The following is a 14,953-nucleotide window of genomic DNA, read 5'->3' on the forward strand; positions in this document are numbered from 1 at the left end:
GTGACTCTTCCCATCTAACAAAGTTGAAGTGACGTGGCAAGAGTCAAATATAATGTCTTTGTTAATGATGTACTTTCAAACTAGATGTTACTTAATGTAGGAATTTTCCCGTTTGTGTGCAGTTCTTTTATTGACATTTTATAAAACTAGGCAAAAATTAAGTCATTAGGCCAACTGAAGCACCTTTTCTCCCTCAGAATGGGGAGAAAATGAATACTTATTTCTCTAAGAGCAGCACTTCAGAAAGGGTGGCTAAGGCAAGCAACAACTTCTTTCACCATTGCTCTGGAATGCCATATGCTCCCTGTGAGTATTACCCTGGACAGAGTGTAGTGGCAAGCATTAATGCTTGGATTTGCATGAAGTTCAACTGAGGGATTTCATACCCCAGGTGAAAAGAAAGCTGAGGATCTGATTAGGTAGGAATACAAGGCAATCCACTGGGAAGACTTGTGCCCCACATTTACTCTGAAGTGAAATTATGTTTATTGATGAATTCTGGCTCAAGAAAAAAATCTTAATACTCATGAGCCCTAGCCTCTCCTCAGTTTCTGTTTGAACCGGTCTGTATCTACTGTAGTGCATGTAGAAAGAATAGGGTATGGAGAACATCTGAATAGGAATGAATAGGAGTTTCCCCATCCTACTCTGTGTCAGTCCCATGCCATGTTCTGGTCATGTTGCAATATGCCCAGACCCTCTCATACCTCATTTTACAAACATCCAGTGGCTTTGCCTTAAGAGTCTCAGCACTCAGGCTGTCGGTTGCAGGAACATATATTTGTGCTTATGCCGGATTTACAGGAAGGACCTCTAAAGCTCACACTGCACTGTTAAGTTCAATGAAGACATAGAGACTTATTTAGGGCAAACTGACCTATGGAGCACCACTCTGAAAATAAAATGCAAGCACATCATTTCATAGAAGGTTTGTGCATCTGAGCTTTTTTAAAAAAGCACATATATCAGTAGTATATGGTAAAAGGATTCAAAATACTGCTAAAATTACTTGATTGCTTCAATCAGGTAAGAAAGACCTGTACACGGCAGCAGTCTTCCACTGGTACAGAAGCACATCTGGCTGCATATCTACAATTGCAATACACTGTGGATCCAGGCTGCACTGAACTGATGGGATGAGTCTGTTGATGCATCTGGGATGCACATTCCCATCTGGGTAGTAGCACATCTTGTGTGCTACCAGTTGTGCATGAGTAGAACTGGATTGGACACACTATTTTGAATTTCGTTTCAGTGACACTAAAAGTTTTTTTAATTAATCCCTGTTAGGGATCACTAAACTCTTCTTAAATCCACTTGCATTTTTTCTTTGCCTCAAATAAATCCTTTACATTCAGGAGCTGCTTCTGGGCTTCTTCTAGCCCTCTTTCTTTCTCCAATTTATTCAGTATCTATGGAAACAAAGAAATGTGTGCTTATTTATTTTAACACATTCTTTCAACATTAAAGAGTACTCTCTGCTTGAGCAAACCATTCCCTCTAAAGCCTTGCAATTTCTAAGCCTTGTTTTACAAGTCATTATCAATCACAGGATGAACAACACTTCTGCTGACAAGAGCGACCTCAATTAAAAACCACAATGTTTTCGTAAATGCAAGTCCAATAGCAGCGGCATGCTGTGAAATTGTAACAGCAGCAGAGAGTCCCTATCTTCCACCATCATGGGAAAACAATGGCCCCATATAGGGAAGCTGCCCCCACAGTTCTAACAAGGGCTGAACAGAAACTTGCACCTATCAAGTAGCACCTCAGTTTCTCTCAAGGCACCCATAGTTCTGAAACACTTCAGCAGACAGCTTGAGTTGAAGGGCCTTTTCAAATGAAGATGATCAGTTAATCATACATGGATGCACAGAGGATGAGATTAGAACTGTAGGTTGGATCCAGTTTTAAGCACCTGCATCAAGTCTGGCAGAACCAAACTTCCCTCCCCGTTTGACCCAAGACAGCTCCTAAAGTCCTCCTAAAATGCTACACAAAGATCTGGTTTGCACAGTCAAAATAAGCCACTGTGGCTTATTTAAATCATGGTGTGTGGGATACAATTTCCAAATCACCACCCTGTGTGTGGCATGTCATGTCAACACAAGCTGTGCCCAGGAGGTGGAAAGGATGTCCCACATGCATCACAATTTAAATAAGCCACCATGGCTAATTTTGATTGTGCAAACCAGGCCAGAGGGAATCCTGAAAAGTCAGGCAGATACTCCTAAGGTGCTTCCAACCTTACTTTCTTCCTGAATTATTTGAAGGTTTTAAGTACTTCCAAGAGCAGCTATGAAAATAAGCTTTTGAAACAAATGGAAAGACATGATGTGATAATGACAAATGAGGCTTGGGCTCATGTATTCTCTCATCCCACTCCCCTCCTGCACTTCTTTTGTAGTAAACCATATCTTTTTGTTATATCCAAACTAGCACATTTGTGCTTTCTCTTCCAGTTAAACCATTCTGTGATCAAAGTTTGCAGAACTGGTTTGGAAGGGAAGTGCAAATGAAAGATGAAATGGTAAACTGGTTTTCCATAATAGGAATGGAACTAGAGTACATAAGAAAAGGAGATTTAGGATGGCAGAAGAGGGAGTACTCAAACCCCAAGGTATATTTATATACACCTTCTAATGAAAATCTGGCATTACATTATGGACCAAGCTATAAATTTCGGCCAAGGTCCAATAGAATCTGGGCACTGTACACTGCAAACTTTTTGACCATTTTATTCCCTGAGAAGTCAACCAGTGTTAGTCACTTCCTGCTACAAGCACAATAAAAAAATCAGCTTGTACTAGCATGTAGATATAAGTTAATTGGAGAAAACTGAAGAGAGAGCCTTACTTCATCAAAATATCTTGCAATGTATTGGTAAATTTTACTCAAGGCCACAGCTTCATTAAATTCATTTTCATGTTTCTAGGGAACAAAAGGGAAAAGCCGGTGAAACATTTAACGATAACTGTATTTCTTCAATTGTAAGACGCCATCGATTGTAAGACGCACACTAATTTCAGTACCACCAACAGAAAAAAAAACCCTAAGACACAACCGCGATTCTAAGACGCACCCCATTTTTAGAGATGTTTATATGGGGGAAAAAGTGTGTCTTAGAATCGAAGAAATAGGCTATTCTCATATAACAGGTAAAGGGAACCTTATCTCCAATAAGCAGCTGATTGGAGATAAGAGCTTTTCCTTGCAGGTGGGGGCAGAACCTGGGGAATGCAAAGAAAGGGGGAAATGTTGCTAGGTTTGTGTATGCTTGGTGCTTCTGGAATGTTTTAGTCATGACACAGGAGGCCACTTTAAAGACATACAAAGTGGCAGACTATCTGCACAGTGTGTGTGAGTGTGAAGTTTCAACCACCACAAAAATAAACTGATACCTTCGATTCCTGAGTTAAAAAATCTTCTAGCTCTGAAGTGGATAATGAAGGCAAATCCTTTATTGCTTTATAAAAAGCTTTAACTTCTTCTTTATAAAGTGGAATATCCTTCGCATAAAGAAGTTTATTTGTTGGTGCGTCCTTAAAAAAAAGTTATAAAAGCCAGGTAAATGGTTACAAATTTAGCATTCCTATGAAATGTTAGTTAAAATCTGATGGAGTCATTCTTAAATGCTATTGTTTTTATTTTTAGAGTGGCTTACAATTACAGGGTCAAACAATAGAAGCAATTTCAATAAACTAAAGCACAGAATAAATAGAATAACAGTATTAAAAGTTCAGTCTGTTCAGCAGTTAAAGGATTGAAAAAGGGCTAGGATAGTAAAAGGTTCTTTGCCTCACACCAGAAATGAGTACCAGAGAGTATTTCATAGGTGGGGCACCACAAAGAGAAATGCTCTCTTACCACACACGTCAAGATGGCAGGGGCATCCAGAGGAATATTACTTCAATGTATGGACTAGGAATGTATGAGAATTTCATGTTCTGTTTGCATTCCAGAATGTGAGCAGGAACCCTTTTTTCAAGAAATGTTAGCAAATTCACAAATTTACGATTGAATTTTTAAAATGTGTGTCTGTGTGTGGTTTTTGGTGTTTCTGTTTTGTTTTGTTTTTTTAAAAAAGCTTTTTTACCCTTTAGTCAATAGCGGGAAATTGAGGACTTTTGAAAAATACACACAAAGTATGCGATTTCCGCATTTGACATGTGCACTTTTCCCATTCCAACAAGCCAAAAACAGGTCTAAAAAAGAAAATGGAAATGAGCCAAAATGAGTTTTGAAGTGATTTTGGGAGAATTTAGGCAAGCTCAAACATCACTGGTTCTCCCATCCTAGTATGTATAGATCATGCCTCAGATTTGTAGTCACCTTTTATACTGCAATTGCCAAGTGGGAGGGTACTAAAAAGGTTTCCAAATTAGAACTAAACTGAACTGTACCTGCACAATAGAATCCAGCTGCACTGTATATCCAAGCCTACAGTGGCCTAGACAGACCTCCTGTTTTTTGCTGCCTACCTGGGACTGAAAAACCAGGAGGCTTATCAAGCACTTGTTAAGCAACTATATGTGCCTGGTGGGCTCTTTCAGCCTAGTGGATCACAAGTGGTGCAGATCTGCTGTACTGCAACCAAAAGAATGAACTCCCAAAGTGAAGAAGAAGAGGAAGTGTTGGTACCAGGTAGATCTTGCTATATTTCTGCATGCTGGGTTTTACTAAGATATTTGTCAGTTAAGAAACTGTCAGCCAATTCTTACTTTACGGTCAACACTTTAAAGCCCATGCAGCAACCTGTGTGCACAGCTCGGAGTTTCTTTGAAGCTTTACCATAGCCATTGCATAGTTGAAAAGGCAAATTGCTTTGTTTTCGGTTCAAATGAGAGCCAGTGTAATGGTTAGAATGTTGGACTGGAACTCAGGAGATCCCAGTTCCACTCCCCACCCGGCTATGAAGTTCACTAGGTAACTTTGGGCAAGTCACTAACTCTCAGCCTAACCTAACAGGGTTGTTGTGAGGATAAAAATGAAAAGGAAGACCATGTAAGCTGCCTTCAGTTCCTTGCAAGAGGGGGAAAAGGGATATAAATGTAATAATATTAAATAAATAAAAATGACATTTTGAAATAGGTTAAATTTTAATATGTAACTTTTTAACATTTGTTTCATTATCATCAATGCAAGCAACTTTTGTATTTGTGTTTTTAACTTGTTGGTTGTTTTATTATGGTTTTAATTTTTGTGAACCGCCCAGAGAGCTTCGGCTATTGGGCGGTATAAAAATGTAATAAATAAAATAAAATAAATACAATAAATAACTGCAGTGGAAACTTAAGAGACGCATCTTGCGCTTCAGAAATGTCTTTATTATTTTTATCAAACCCTTCTTGTGGACTAACCTGAATGTGCATGGCAGAGCACCAATAGTCCCTAGACTACACCTAACATTATGTTTCTTAACCCCATTTTCAAAGGAACTTTATAATAAAGAATTAGAAATGAAATTCAATCTGGTTTCGCATACCCTACTGCATGAATAGTCTTCCATAAGTCAGTCAGACAGTCTTAGGAAGGAAGGACTGAAATATGAACTGTACTTGGTTGTCTACTTTCCAAATCACTGACCGTGTCTCATAGTAAGTGGGAAAATCCAGCAAGGATTGTAATATATACAGCTCCACATGCCAGAGTCATTAACTCTGTGCAACACCCGTTTGTGTGCATAGAGCTAATCTCACATGGAAGTCCTTGTTGGATCAGAGAATGTGTTTTAGTGGAGTTAGATTTTCAGATTACTCAAAATGGTCTGGAATAAAACCATTGCTTTCAACAGGGGTAGTACTGTAGAGCAAATAGTTTGGAAGATATAGCCTAAGGAGAGGGTATTGTAAAACATGTAAGTGCAATACTACCTTTCCCAGTTGTTGCTCTGATAGAGAAAAGGCATCCATAAATGCTTGTGCAATTACTGATAGACAGCCATCTATATGTGGAGTCTTCTTAATATCAAATACAAATTGAGGGTTCTTCAATATATTCACCCAGAATCGAAGAGGAAGACTAGTAAAGAAAAAAAGTAAATTTCAAACTCAATGCTATAGAAAAAGTTCAACTAGTCCACTAAAAGTAATTCATGGAAATTACCACCCAATAAGCAAAAAACAAACAAAAACATCTCTTGCACATTAGTTATGTCCACAGTTTAAGATATATTTTCAATATGCTTTGCAATGTTGAACATATTGCCCACTACAAGACTATTGCTGGAAAGGTATTATACATATATAAGTATATACCTGTTGGTTTTCCATATATGGACCACATCGGGATCTGTAATTTTTTTATTTTCAACCTGAGCATCCAAAAACTCAAAAAAATATTTGATAGCAACTGGTGCTTTATTATTAGGCAAAGTCCAAATGCTCCTAAAGAGTTTTTCAACAACTGAGTGAATTGCAACCTGTGGAGGGGAAAAAAAATACATCTTTCATTACAGATACATAGACAGCCACCCCAGTCAAGACAATTTGTGTGATAACACTAAAACCTTGTAAAACAAAAAAAATTGCATTCAGAGCACATACAACATAATGTTTCCTGTTATTTCTAGAATTACCAATATCACAAGAGTCAATCTTTGACAGAGCCATATTCTCAACTAGCTTGAATAAAAGCTGTCTTAATTTTTTTTACATCTCCAGCAATGATCACGTAGTTTGTCAAATAACTATGACTCCATACAGTTCTTATAGTTTCGTTTCATCCTGGATTTACTTCTATAGAAGGGGCAGCTTGGTATGCAAAGCGATTATCTCCTTAAGTAAGGGAATTGGGAAGCCCACTCAAGCTTGACCTCAGATGACCCTGGTCTATCTCATCAGTGACCTAGAAATATGTGCAACAATGTGCTGGATAATAGCCTCTATTTGTAATGCTTCATGCTCCTGATCTAGTCTGAAATAAAACCCAGGAGTTACCTTTGTAGACAGGAGTTTGGTGAGATACATTTCCTTCACTTTAAATTTTTGTTTTCCTTTATGTTTTGCACCCTGTGTATCTTTGGCAGCTTCAGAGTCTGGCAAAATCTATAAAAAAAGGGTTTACACAAATGTTCATGCGGATGAAGTGGTTAAGAAGGTAAGCAAATGATTGTTAGGTATTGCTGACTTACCAGGTGGCAATAGTCGTCAGAGTATTCCCCTTCTGATCAACATGTTAAAGAGGGGAAAAGGGTAAATTAAATGCATACAGTAAAGAGAATTAAACTGCTTCCTAGAAGGAGTTCATGCTAGGGAGAAAAACATCCAGACAGGCATGTTCAACTATATCGCTATTCAGAAATCGTAATTTCCACCAACCTAGATGCACAGTAAGGTAGATAGACGAAGAAACGATCAGCATATTTGGTTTTACTATTTCATTTCATTAACTAGTGCAACTAGCATGAGAGGAGATGATAGTTTATACTTTCACAAAGTATTATTCCAACCAACTAGGAACAGGTTGAACTAGGGGGTGAAACATTACTCATGACATATATATAGATTTCTTGAAATCAGCTTTGCAGTCCCATCACAGGGACTTCTGAAGCTGATTTCACAACATGTAAAAGTACTAATTACTTCTGCATCTTATTTAGCCCCAATACTCCACATTCAGAGTATCTCAGAGTACCACAGGCTGGGGACAAACAACAGCGGATGGCTATTGCCTTCATGACCCACATGTAAGCATCTGGTTGCCTATTGTGGCAGCAGAATATTTGATGGACTTTTGGTCTAACCAGTCAGAGCATGTATCCCATTCTTATGCTTCTGATTCATATCCGATTATGCATCACAAAATTGGATCCCATTCATAAGAATTGCTATGGCTGAAATGGTCCACTATGAATTCAAATGTCTGTAAAAGCTATTACAGTTAAATAAAACAGTTTTCATTGCTTTCAATACCTGATAGGTCTGTTTCCTTCTTAAAGACTTTAATAGTTGCTCCATCTAAAATCTGAAAATGAATTAAAACATCTTGCTGTAATAGACACTTTTCTACAAACATATATAGAGTCTTCATACTTCACATGCTCTGTCCTACAGTGTAAGTTAGTAAACAAAGCAAAAATATGTGAAGACGGCTTAGAAGCTGCAGCTTGTGCAAAACATGGTGGGAAGTTTGATAACAGGGACAAGAAGTTCTGAACATATAAGACCAACTCTGGCCCGCTTGCACAGGCTGCCTGTCTGTTTCCGAGTCAAAGGCAAGGTGCTGGTTTTAACCTTTAAAGCCTTACATGGCTCCGAACTGCAATACCTGACGGAGTGCCTCTCCCAACAAGAGCGTACCTGTACACTACATTCACCATCTAATGCCTTCCTCTGAGGGAGGCTAAGGAAAGCAGCAACAAGGGAGAGGGCTTTCTCAGCGGTGCCCCCCTTCCATTATAGAATGATCTATGCAAAGCTGTCCACCTGGCATCAACATTGTTATCTTTTCAGTGCCAGATTAGGACTTTCTTTAGTCTCAGGAATTTGGCAGCATATGATAATTTTTTAAAATCAGGTCCTTGATTTGTCTTATGGTTGATGGTTTAAAATTGTTTTAGATACATGTCTGTGTATGTGGTGTCGCTTTATATGTTTTTATGCAAATAGTTTTACACTTTGTATCATTTATCTTAATGGTTTTTAATATTTGCAAACTGGCCCAGAGAACTTCAGCTATGGGGTGGTATAGAAATGTGAATAATTAGAATGATGAGGAGACACTTAAAGAAAGATGATCCTTTGCAAAAAGAATCGTGCAGCCTCACTGAAAAGAAAGAAGTGCAAGAAGAAACATATCTGGTTCAATTATTGAGTATGTGATGATCTAGAAGATGAAGCATACCAAAATGGAAAGCTGAAGAATACACAAAGCTACGATTGGTCCATCAAGCCATGTATTGCCTGCTACTGAGATGTTTTTAATTGGAGAGGGAAGTGACTGAAGTTGGTACTTTGGGTGTGCGAAAGCATAGGCTCTACCACTGAGCTACTGGCTTTCTTCAGATACCAAGAAAAGAATATGAAGTACAAGCAAGTGGAGACAAAATGAAGATAGCAAAGAGTAGGAGGTATGGTTGACAAGCGACACAGCAGGAACAGAAAGGGTAAATCAACTTTTAAAAGGGGAAGAGAACAGTTCACTTGCGTACTAGAAAATATCTTGTATCAAATAACCAAAGTGTGTGTGAGCACCTTATTAGGATGCCTAAGAAAACCGGATTGATTTGTGTCAACAAACTTCTATGATAAAAGTGATAAGGTCTATTGAACAAGTGTAGAATGGGATGTGATCCTCTGGCACTTTGGTAAGACTTCGATAGCATCAGATGTTATCTGGGTTTCATGGTCTTGGTGTTATGACATAGACAGACACACATCTTTTTTATGATTATAGATGGCTTATGAGGTCAGTTGGGACTAAGGCTGCAATACTATGCACACTTGAGATTAAACACCACTGAACTCAGAAGGAGTTTACTTCTAAGTAAACATTATTTCAATTGTGCTGCACATGGTAAAATCCAATATAAGTCCTACTTAAAGTACACCTATTGAAATGAATGGAACCTAAGCCCCATTCATTCCTATAAGTCTACTCTATGAATGACTTACGTTGGATTTTACCCAAATCCAATGCAAAATTTTCCATTTTCTATTTTTTCTTATTTACAAGTTACTATATGATTTAGGAAAAGAGCCAGTTTATGATTTATAAACAGTCATATAATTTATGACCCCCTTTCAGTCACATATACATGGAAATGCAGCTTGTCTAAAAGCACCTTTGTATGCACGTCTAATCGGAAGTAGGTCCCACTGTATACAGACTGCCGCCTACACAACTTCCTGCAAGCAGATCTCAAGCAATGGCATAAGTAAGAGAATTCTGCTTCTACCTTTCAACTGGTTGTCCATCAAATATCAAAAACACAGTATGTTAATGACTGCTCACTATGGGTGATCTTCCTTATAAAGACAAACTTCAATATAGTAAGAATGTTTGGTCTTACCCCATAATGACCTATGGTGTTCAGCTTGGTACTTCCATCTTCCAAAATCACAGTGGAACTATCTACATCCAGAAGTTCTTTTGCTTCTGTGCCTGATTGATAAGCTGCCAAACAATTACATTGAAAACACTTAAAGACAAACTTATTTTGCCCTTAGCTTTACTGGATTGCTCCAGTATAGTTAAATCAGTATGTGTGTGGTAAGCCGATCGTACTATTTTGCCTATCATAATTCTCATGATAGGATGCACTCTATGATAACCACAGGTGTATGTCAAACAACACCTTAAGCCAAAGTTAGTGCTGACAACCCTTCTGCAGAACAGAGTTAGTGAAGCTGACCACAATGTGGTTAGCGGAGGCACCTGGTCAAGGATGGTTAACAGTGCTAATTGTGACATTGTGCTAATATAGCATTCCTTTTGCCCAAACCTATATACTTTTTAGCTCATGCAATATCGCAGGCTACCTGTAATACATAAAAAATATGAGATAAAGCAGGTTAGACTTAATGATTTCATCATAATTTGTGGTTCTCACTATTAACAACAAATGGGGAAATGTCCATTTGCCATTTTTAAAAAGTCAAACTACATTACTAAAAAATAATTGTGCTAAGGGTAGATAAAGCAACATAAATACCTAATTACAAAGTTATGACAAATGGCAATGCCTTACCAAGGCCCATTTCACTGAGCTGGAGACCATAAAGAGAGCCATTCTTGTTTAGAAAGGCTTGCAGGATTTTTTCTTTGGCTTGCCATATGGTGTCACAATCCAGGACATTAACTTGGATATTTTGAGTAATGCCTTCACTCTCATTTTCTTGGATTTTTTCAAAGACAACATCCAATGCCTGAAACAATACAAATGTTGTTTTACACAGACTTTGAAAGTGAGACAGTTATTTTTATTTATTTACACATGCAAATGTATAAATTAAGAGTTTATTTATCATCAGAATCCGTAGTAGAAACCTTGCATTACATCAGAGAAAATTCATATAGATTTCTCAGAAATGTCCTCTCACTTCCTACTTACTCGCTCTTTTCTGAGCCAGGATGCTGAGCTTGGCCAGAGAGAACAGGGTTCAAATCTCATACTCATGGGCATACTGTGTGGCTTCAACAAATCAGTGATCTGGTTCAAACATAATGCTAAACCATAGTTTAGCTTTACATGTGCAAGCCTGCTCTCTCCCTTCTTATGTTCTTAATTGTGTTTTACTTAACTTGTCACTGGAAAGAAAACAATAAAAGAGGCACACAACTTTTTTCATTCTTGTCATGAAAAGTAAGATATTGTTTTCAGCATAACACTGTGGACTTGTTTCCTCAGTTATCATTAAAAATATTTTCAATATTTTGCTTTCCCTCTTATTACTGGGACATAGGTAAGCGTCTGAATTGTCATGTTGCCATTAAGTACCCTATATATCTCCTTTCCATTCACCATGACTGGACTGAAGCAGAATAATCATACAAAATAAACAAATATATGCAAATTGCATTAGGTTATAGGATCCAGCTTTTCTTGATCCCAGTTCCTTGATCATAAATATACACCTTCTCCAACACAAAGCTTTTTGGGTTCATTTGTAGGACATACATTCATAAACATACCACTGTGCTGAATTCAGTTACTTGCCACAGTAACCAGTCTTCATTTATTGTGTACAGGGCCTTACAAGTTATTACATCCACAGGACCCCTATTAATCCTTTGATTTAGGGTTGTTACAAGCAAATAGAATGGTTCCCCAACTGTTTCCTAAGAAACAAAAAGAAAACCAACAACACAGTTTGTATCCTGCATATTCATAAATGCAGTATCCAGGTACAGTATGTGTGCATTTAGCGGAATAGACACATGTGCAATTGCCACATATTTATTTATATGGAATGCTTCACATAATGAGTGCTGAGGCAGTGTACAATAAAAGCAATAGAAAGAATAAAATACATAAAACTACAAAAACCTAAAAATGGGGTTTAATTATAAAACAATATGGCATTAACTATTCAAACCCCTGTGTCAAAACCCTTTCTGTAGGAAACAGATAGTGACTTTGGAAATGGTGATTCCACAGATGCATCTGGAAAGGCATTTCCTTCCCTGCCCAAACTCTTGATTCATATGCCTACTCCTCATCTTTCCAGCCAAAGATCTCCGGATGCTCAAATGTGGGGCTCCTATTAATTTTATGCATTCAAAAGGATGCCTATGTAGATTAACTCAACTGAAAAGGCAGGAGCCCCAATAAGCGACTTTGAATGCAGTCAAGTTCCTCAGCACTGAACAGATTTCAATGTCAGAGGCCAGATCTACACCAAGCAGAATATGACACTCTGAAAATGTTTGGAAAACTGTATCTGGAGTGTGTCCTGAGCCCCAACAGTTGTCACTACTATTATAAACAGTTTTAAAGCAGTAGTGTAGATTCTACCAGAGAGTTATTGTAAATGCACATCAAAAAGTAGTAATTTCTGCAAGCAAACAAACCAATATCCTATTATCCGAACTTAAATAGTGAAAAGATATAATACTTGCGCGAAGAAAACCAGAGAGGCAAACAGACATCCAATTTGTCAGCAGCTTTTCTACCACTGATTCTGTACGCCTTAGCATCAGCTTAGGATGTATATTGCTAGACTGTTCCATCAAATCCCTTGTCAAAACTTCTAGAATATTGGTTAAGTAGACTAGATTTGTTTGTAGTGCAATCGTCAAGAAAGATGCAAACAAGCATCTGTTTATAGAGAGAATAATAAATTACTTTTAATAGATGGAAAAGTTGGGATTCCAATATAAGCTAACAAGTTGTTTATCTAATGAAATAATGTATATACCCTTAAAATAAAAATACTAATTTGATTTACATACTCCTACACCCACAACTACTAAGAACACCCGGAGAACAATAAAATTGGTCACTTTGTACAGATTGAAGGAGAAACAAAGATAATTTTTGGAATGAGTCAACAATATGGCATCATCTTCTACATAAAATGCATTATTGCTTGATGACTTAAGTCACAGTGATGTGAATGAGTGTAGATAGTTCACTTGGCAAGGTACAAACACTAGGTCTCAGATACAACCAAGGCCTGCACTATTCAGGGAATTAACAACACCAGTGCCATGGCTGTAAACTCCACCAGTCAACCAGCAAAGTAGGGCAGAAGCATTAAATTAGTGTCAAGACAAATAAGCACCTGTGCTGTCAAAATTTTACATGAACTTCAAGTGATTGCTGAAAGTCCATATAAGAAAGAACTTCTAAGTCATATAAAGATGGAATTTGTAAATTATGCAACTGAGAAGAGTAACCATTTTTGGAATCAGATTTTCCAGAAAAATGTAGTTGGGGATGACTTAAATCCTTTACTTTACCCACCCCACAAATATAAAGGTGGGGCAGAAATTATGTAGCTGTCATGCTGACTATCTCAGTCTTTCTCAGCTTCAGCTCTAGTGTTTCCAGTTATCATTCCTCTGGGTCCATTCATCCATTAAAGGATTTGTAAAACAGAAGTCATTCATACCTACTAAAGTGAATTGTGCCTAATTTATCCAAAGGAAACCTAGTATTTGCAATTGTAAGTTCTTTCATATTTCTACAGCTTGAAGAAGATAAGTTTTATATCATACCTATCTTTCACAGAGAAGGTTTTCTGTTTTTCAAGCGTGTGAATCAGAGTAACGAGAAAATTCTTGTTACTAATTAATGCATACAATGCTATACTGCTTTCATCCTTGTGTCCTGGATTTCTGCTCTGTAATAGTGGAAAGATGTGTATTATTTGTTTTTAATATGAACCACAATTAATTCTTAATTATAGCTGCAAACATCATCCTTCAAAATATAGACTAAACACTGTTGTGTTTAATGTTTTCATAGGAAATGTTAAAGAGGCAGATAAGGTAATATATTTTATATGACCAACTCCTGCTAGTAAGTTTTAGGGTTTTTTTCCAGACTTACTACACTCTTAGTTCCCTGGAAAAAAAGAGAGTGTGAGGAATTAGAAATTACCACTTTGTATAGCACCCTTATATCAAAGCTTTGCAGATGTATAATAAATGTAATATTTAATTTAACCTTTCACTCAAACCTTCTAATCTTCATTCAGATATATAACCTGCCCTATCAACAATGCTTCAGAATAGGTAGCTACCTTAATAAAAACTCATTATAGCCATAGTAAATCAGATTAAATCACATCATCCAAATTAATTATTGGTCATCCCCAGCCAACAGATGTTGCACTAATAATTGTTATTACACAAACATCCTCTACGAGACTGTTTTCTGGATTAATATTTTTTTATTTGTGTTGTGCTTGCAATATTTTAAATTTTGTGAATTATGTGCCTCTATGTATGAAAATTAGCTAGCTTTGAGCTCATGATTTGTTGAGTTTATTTATAAAATTTAGCTGCTGCATTCTCTGTACATTCATTTAAAGGAAAATACAGTACAAAATCACAATAAAAATGCACTAGAAACATGAAATAAATCTTTCTACTTAAAGTTTCTTTCTGCTGAACCAGTTGCCTACCTTTGCAAAGGAGCTAAAATTACATGTAAAATACTTACAAGGGGCTCATTGGAGTCTTCAATAAAGATAGATGACGTGCCTCCAGCCTAAAATAAAAGAGCCGTTGATGTTATTGTTAGAAACTTCAAAAGACTGCAAAACAGATAAATATAAAATATAAAAAGCAGTGAAGATTTGGATTTTTCCATGTGGTTAAGTTACCTATTCTACAAGAAGGAAAACTGAGTTAGAATAAACTGACTATGTATACAGAATAGAAAAGCTATGCAATGAGCACATTATTTTTCACAGAAAGACCTTAACACAAACTGCTCCACACTATTCAGGTTTAAAATATAAGCAAACTTAGGGTGTGGATTCACACAATGATTTTCTGGGTT

General features: G+C 37.1%; 1 protein-coding gene across 1 annotated transcript in view; it reads right to left on the minus strand.

Annotated features, from left to right (window-relative positions):
• Positions 1–584: 584 nt before the first annotated feature.
• PLXNC1 (plexin C1) overlaps positions 585–14,953 on the minus strand; it is a 60,427-nt gene continuing 46,058 nt past the window's right edge. Inside the window, exons 18-31 of the mRNA XM_063133782.1 lie at positions 14,612–14,659; positions 13,663–13,787; positions 12,562–12,760; positions 11,635–11,781; positions 10,691–10,868; positions 10,013–10,116; positions 7,914–7,965; positions 7,133–7,164; positions 6,939–7,046; positions 6,258–6,421; positions 5,874–6,021; positions 3,402–3,542; positions 2,857–2,931; positions 585–1,412 (exon numbers count right to left, since the gene is read on the minus strand). Coding sequence (XP_062989852.1) covers positions 1,308–1,412; positions 2,857–2,931; positions 3,402–3,542; positions 5,874–6,021; positions 6,258–6,421; positions 6,939–7,046; positions 7,133–7,164; positions 7,914–7,965; positions 10,013–10,116; positions 10,691–10,868; positions 11,635–11,781; positions 12,562–12,760; positions 13,663–13,787; positions 14,612–14,659 — 1,626 coding nt within the window. The 3' untranslated portion in view covers positions 585–1,307. The remainder of the gene's footprint in view (positions 1,413–2,856; positions 2,932–3,401; positions 3,543–5,873; positions 6,022–6,257; positions 6,422–6,938; positions 7,047–7,132; positions 7,165–7,913; positions 7,966–10,012; positions 10,117–10,690; positions 10,869–11,634; positions 11,782–12,561; positions 12,761–13,662; positions 13,788–14,611; positions 14,660–14,953) is intronic.

Source organism: Elgaria multicarinata, chromosome 9, assembly GCF_023053635.1.
Source record: "Elgaria multicarinata webbii isolate HBS135686 ecotype San Diego chromosome 9, rElgMul1.1.pri, whole genome shotgun sequence".
NCBI classification, from domain to species: Eukaryota; Metazoa; Chordata; class Lepidosauria; order Squamata; family Anguidae; genus Elgaria; species Elgaria multicarinata.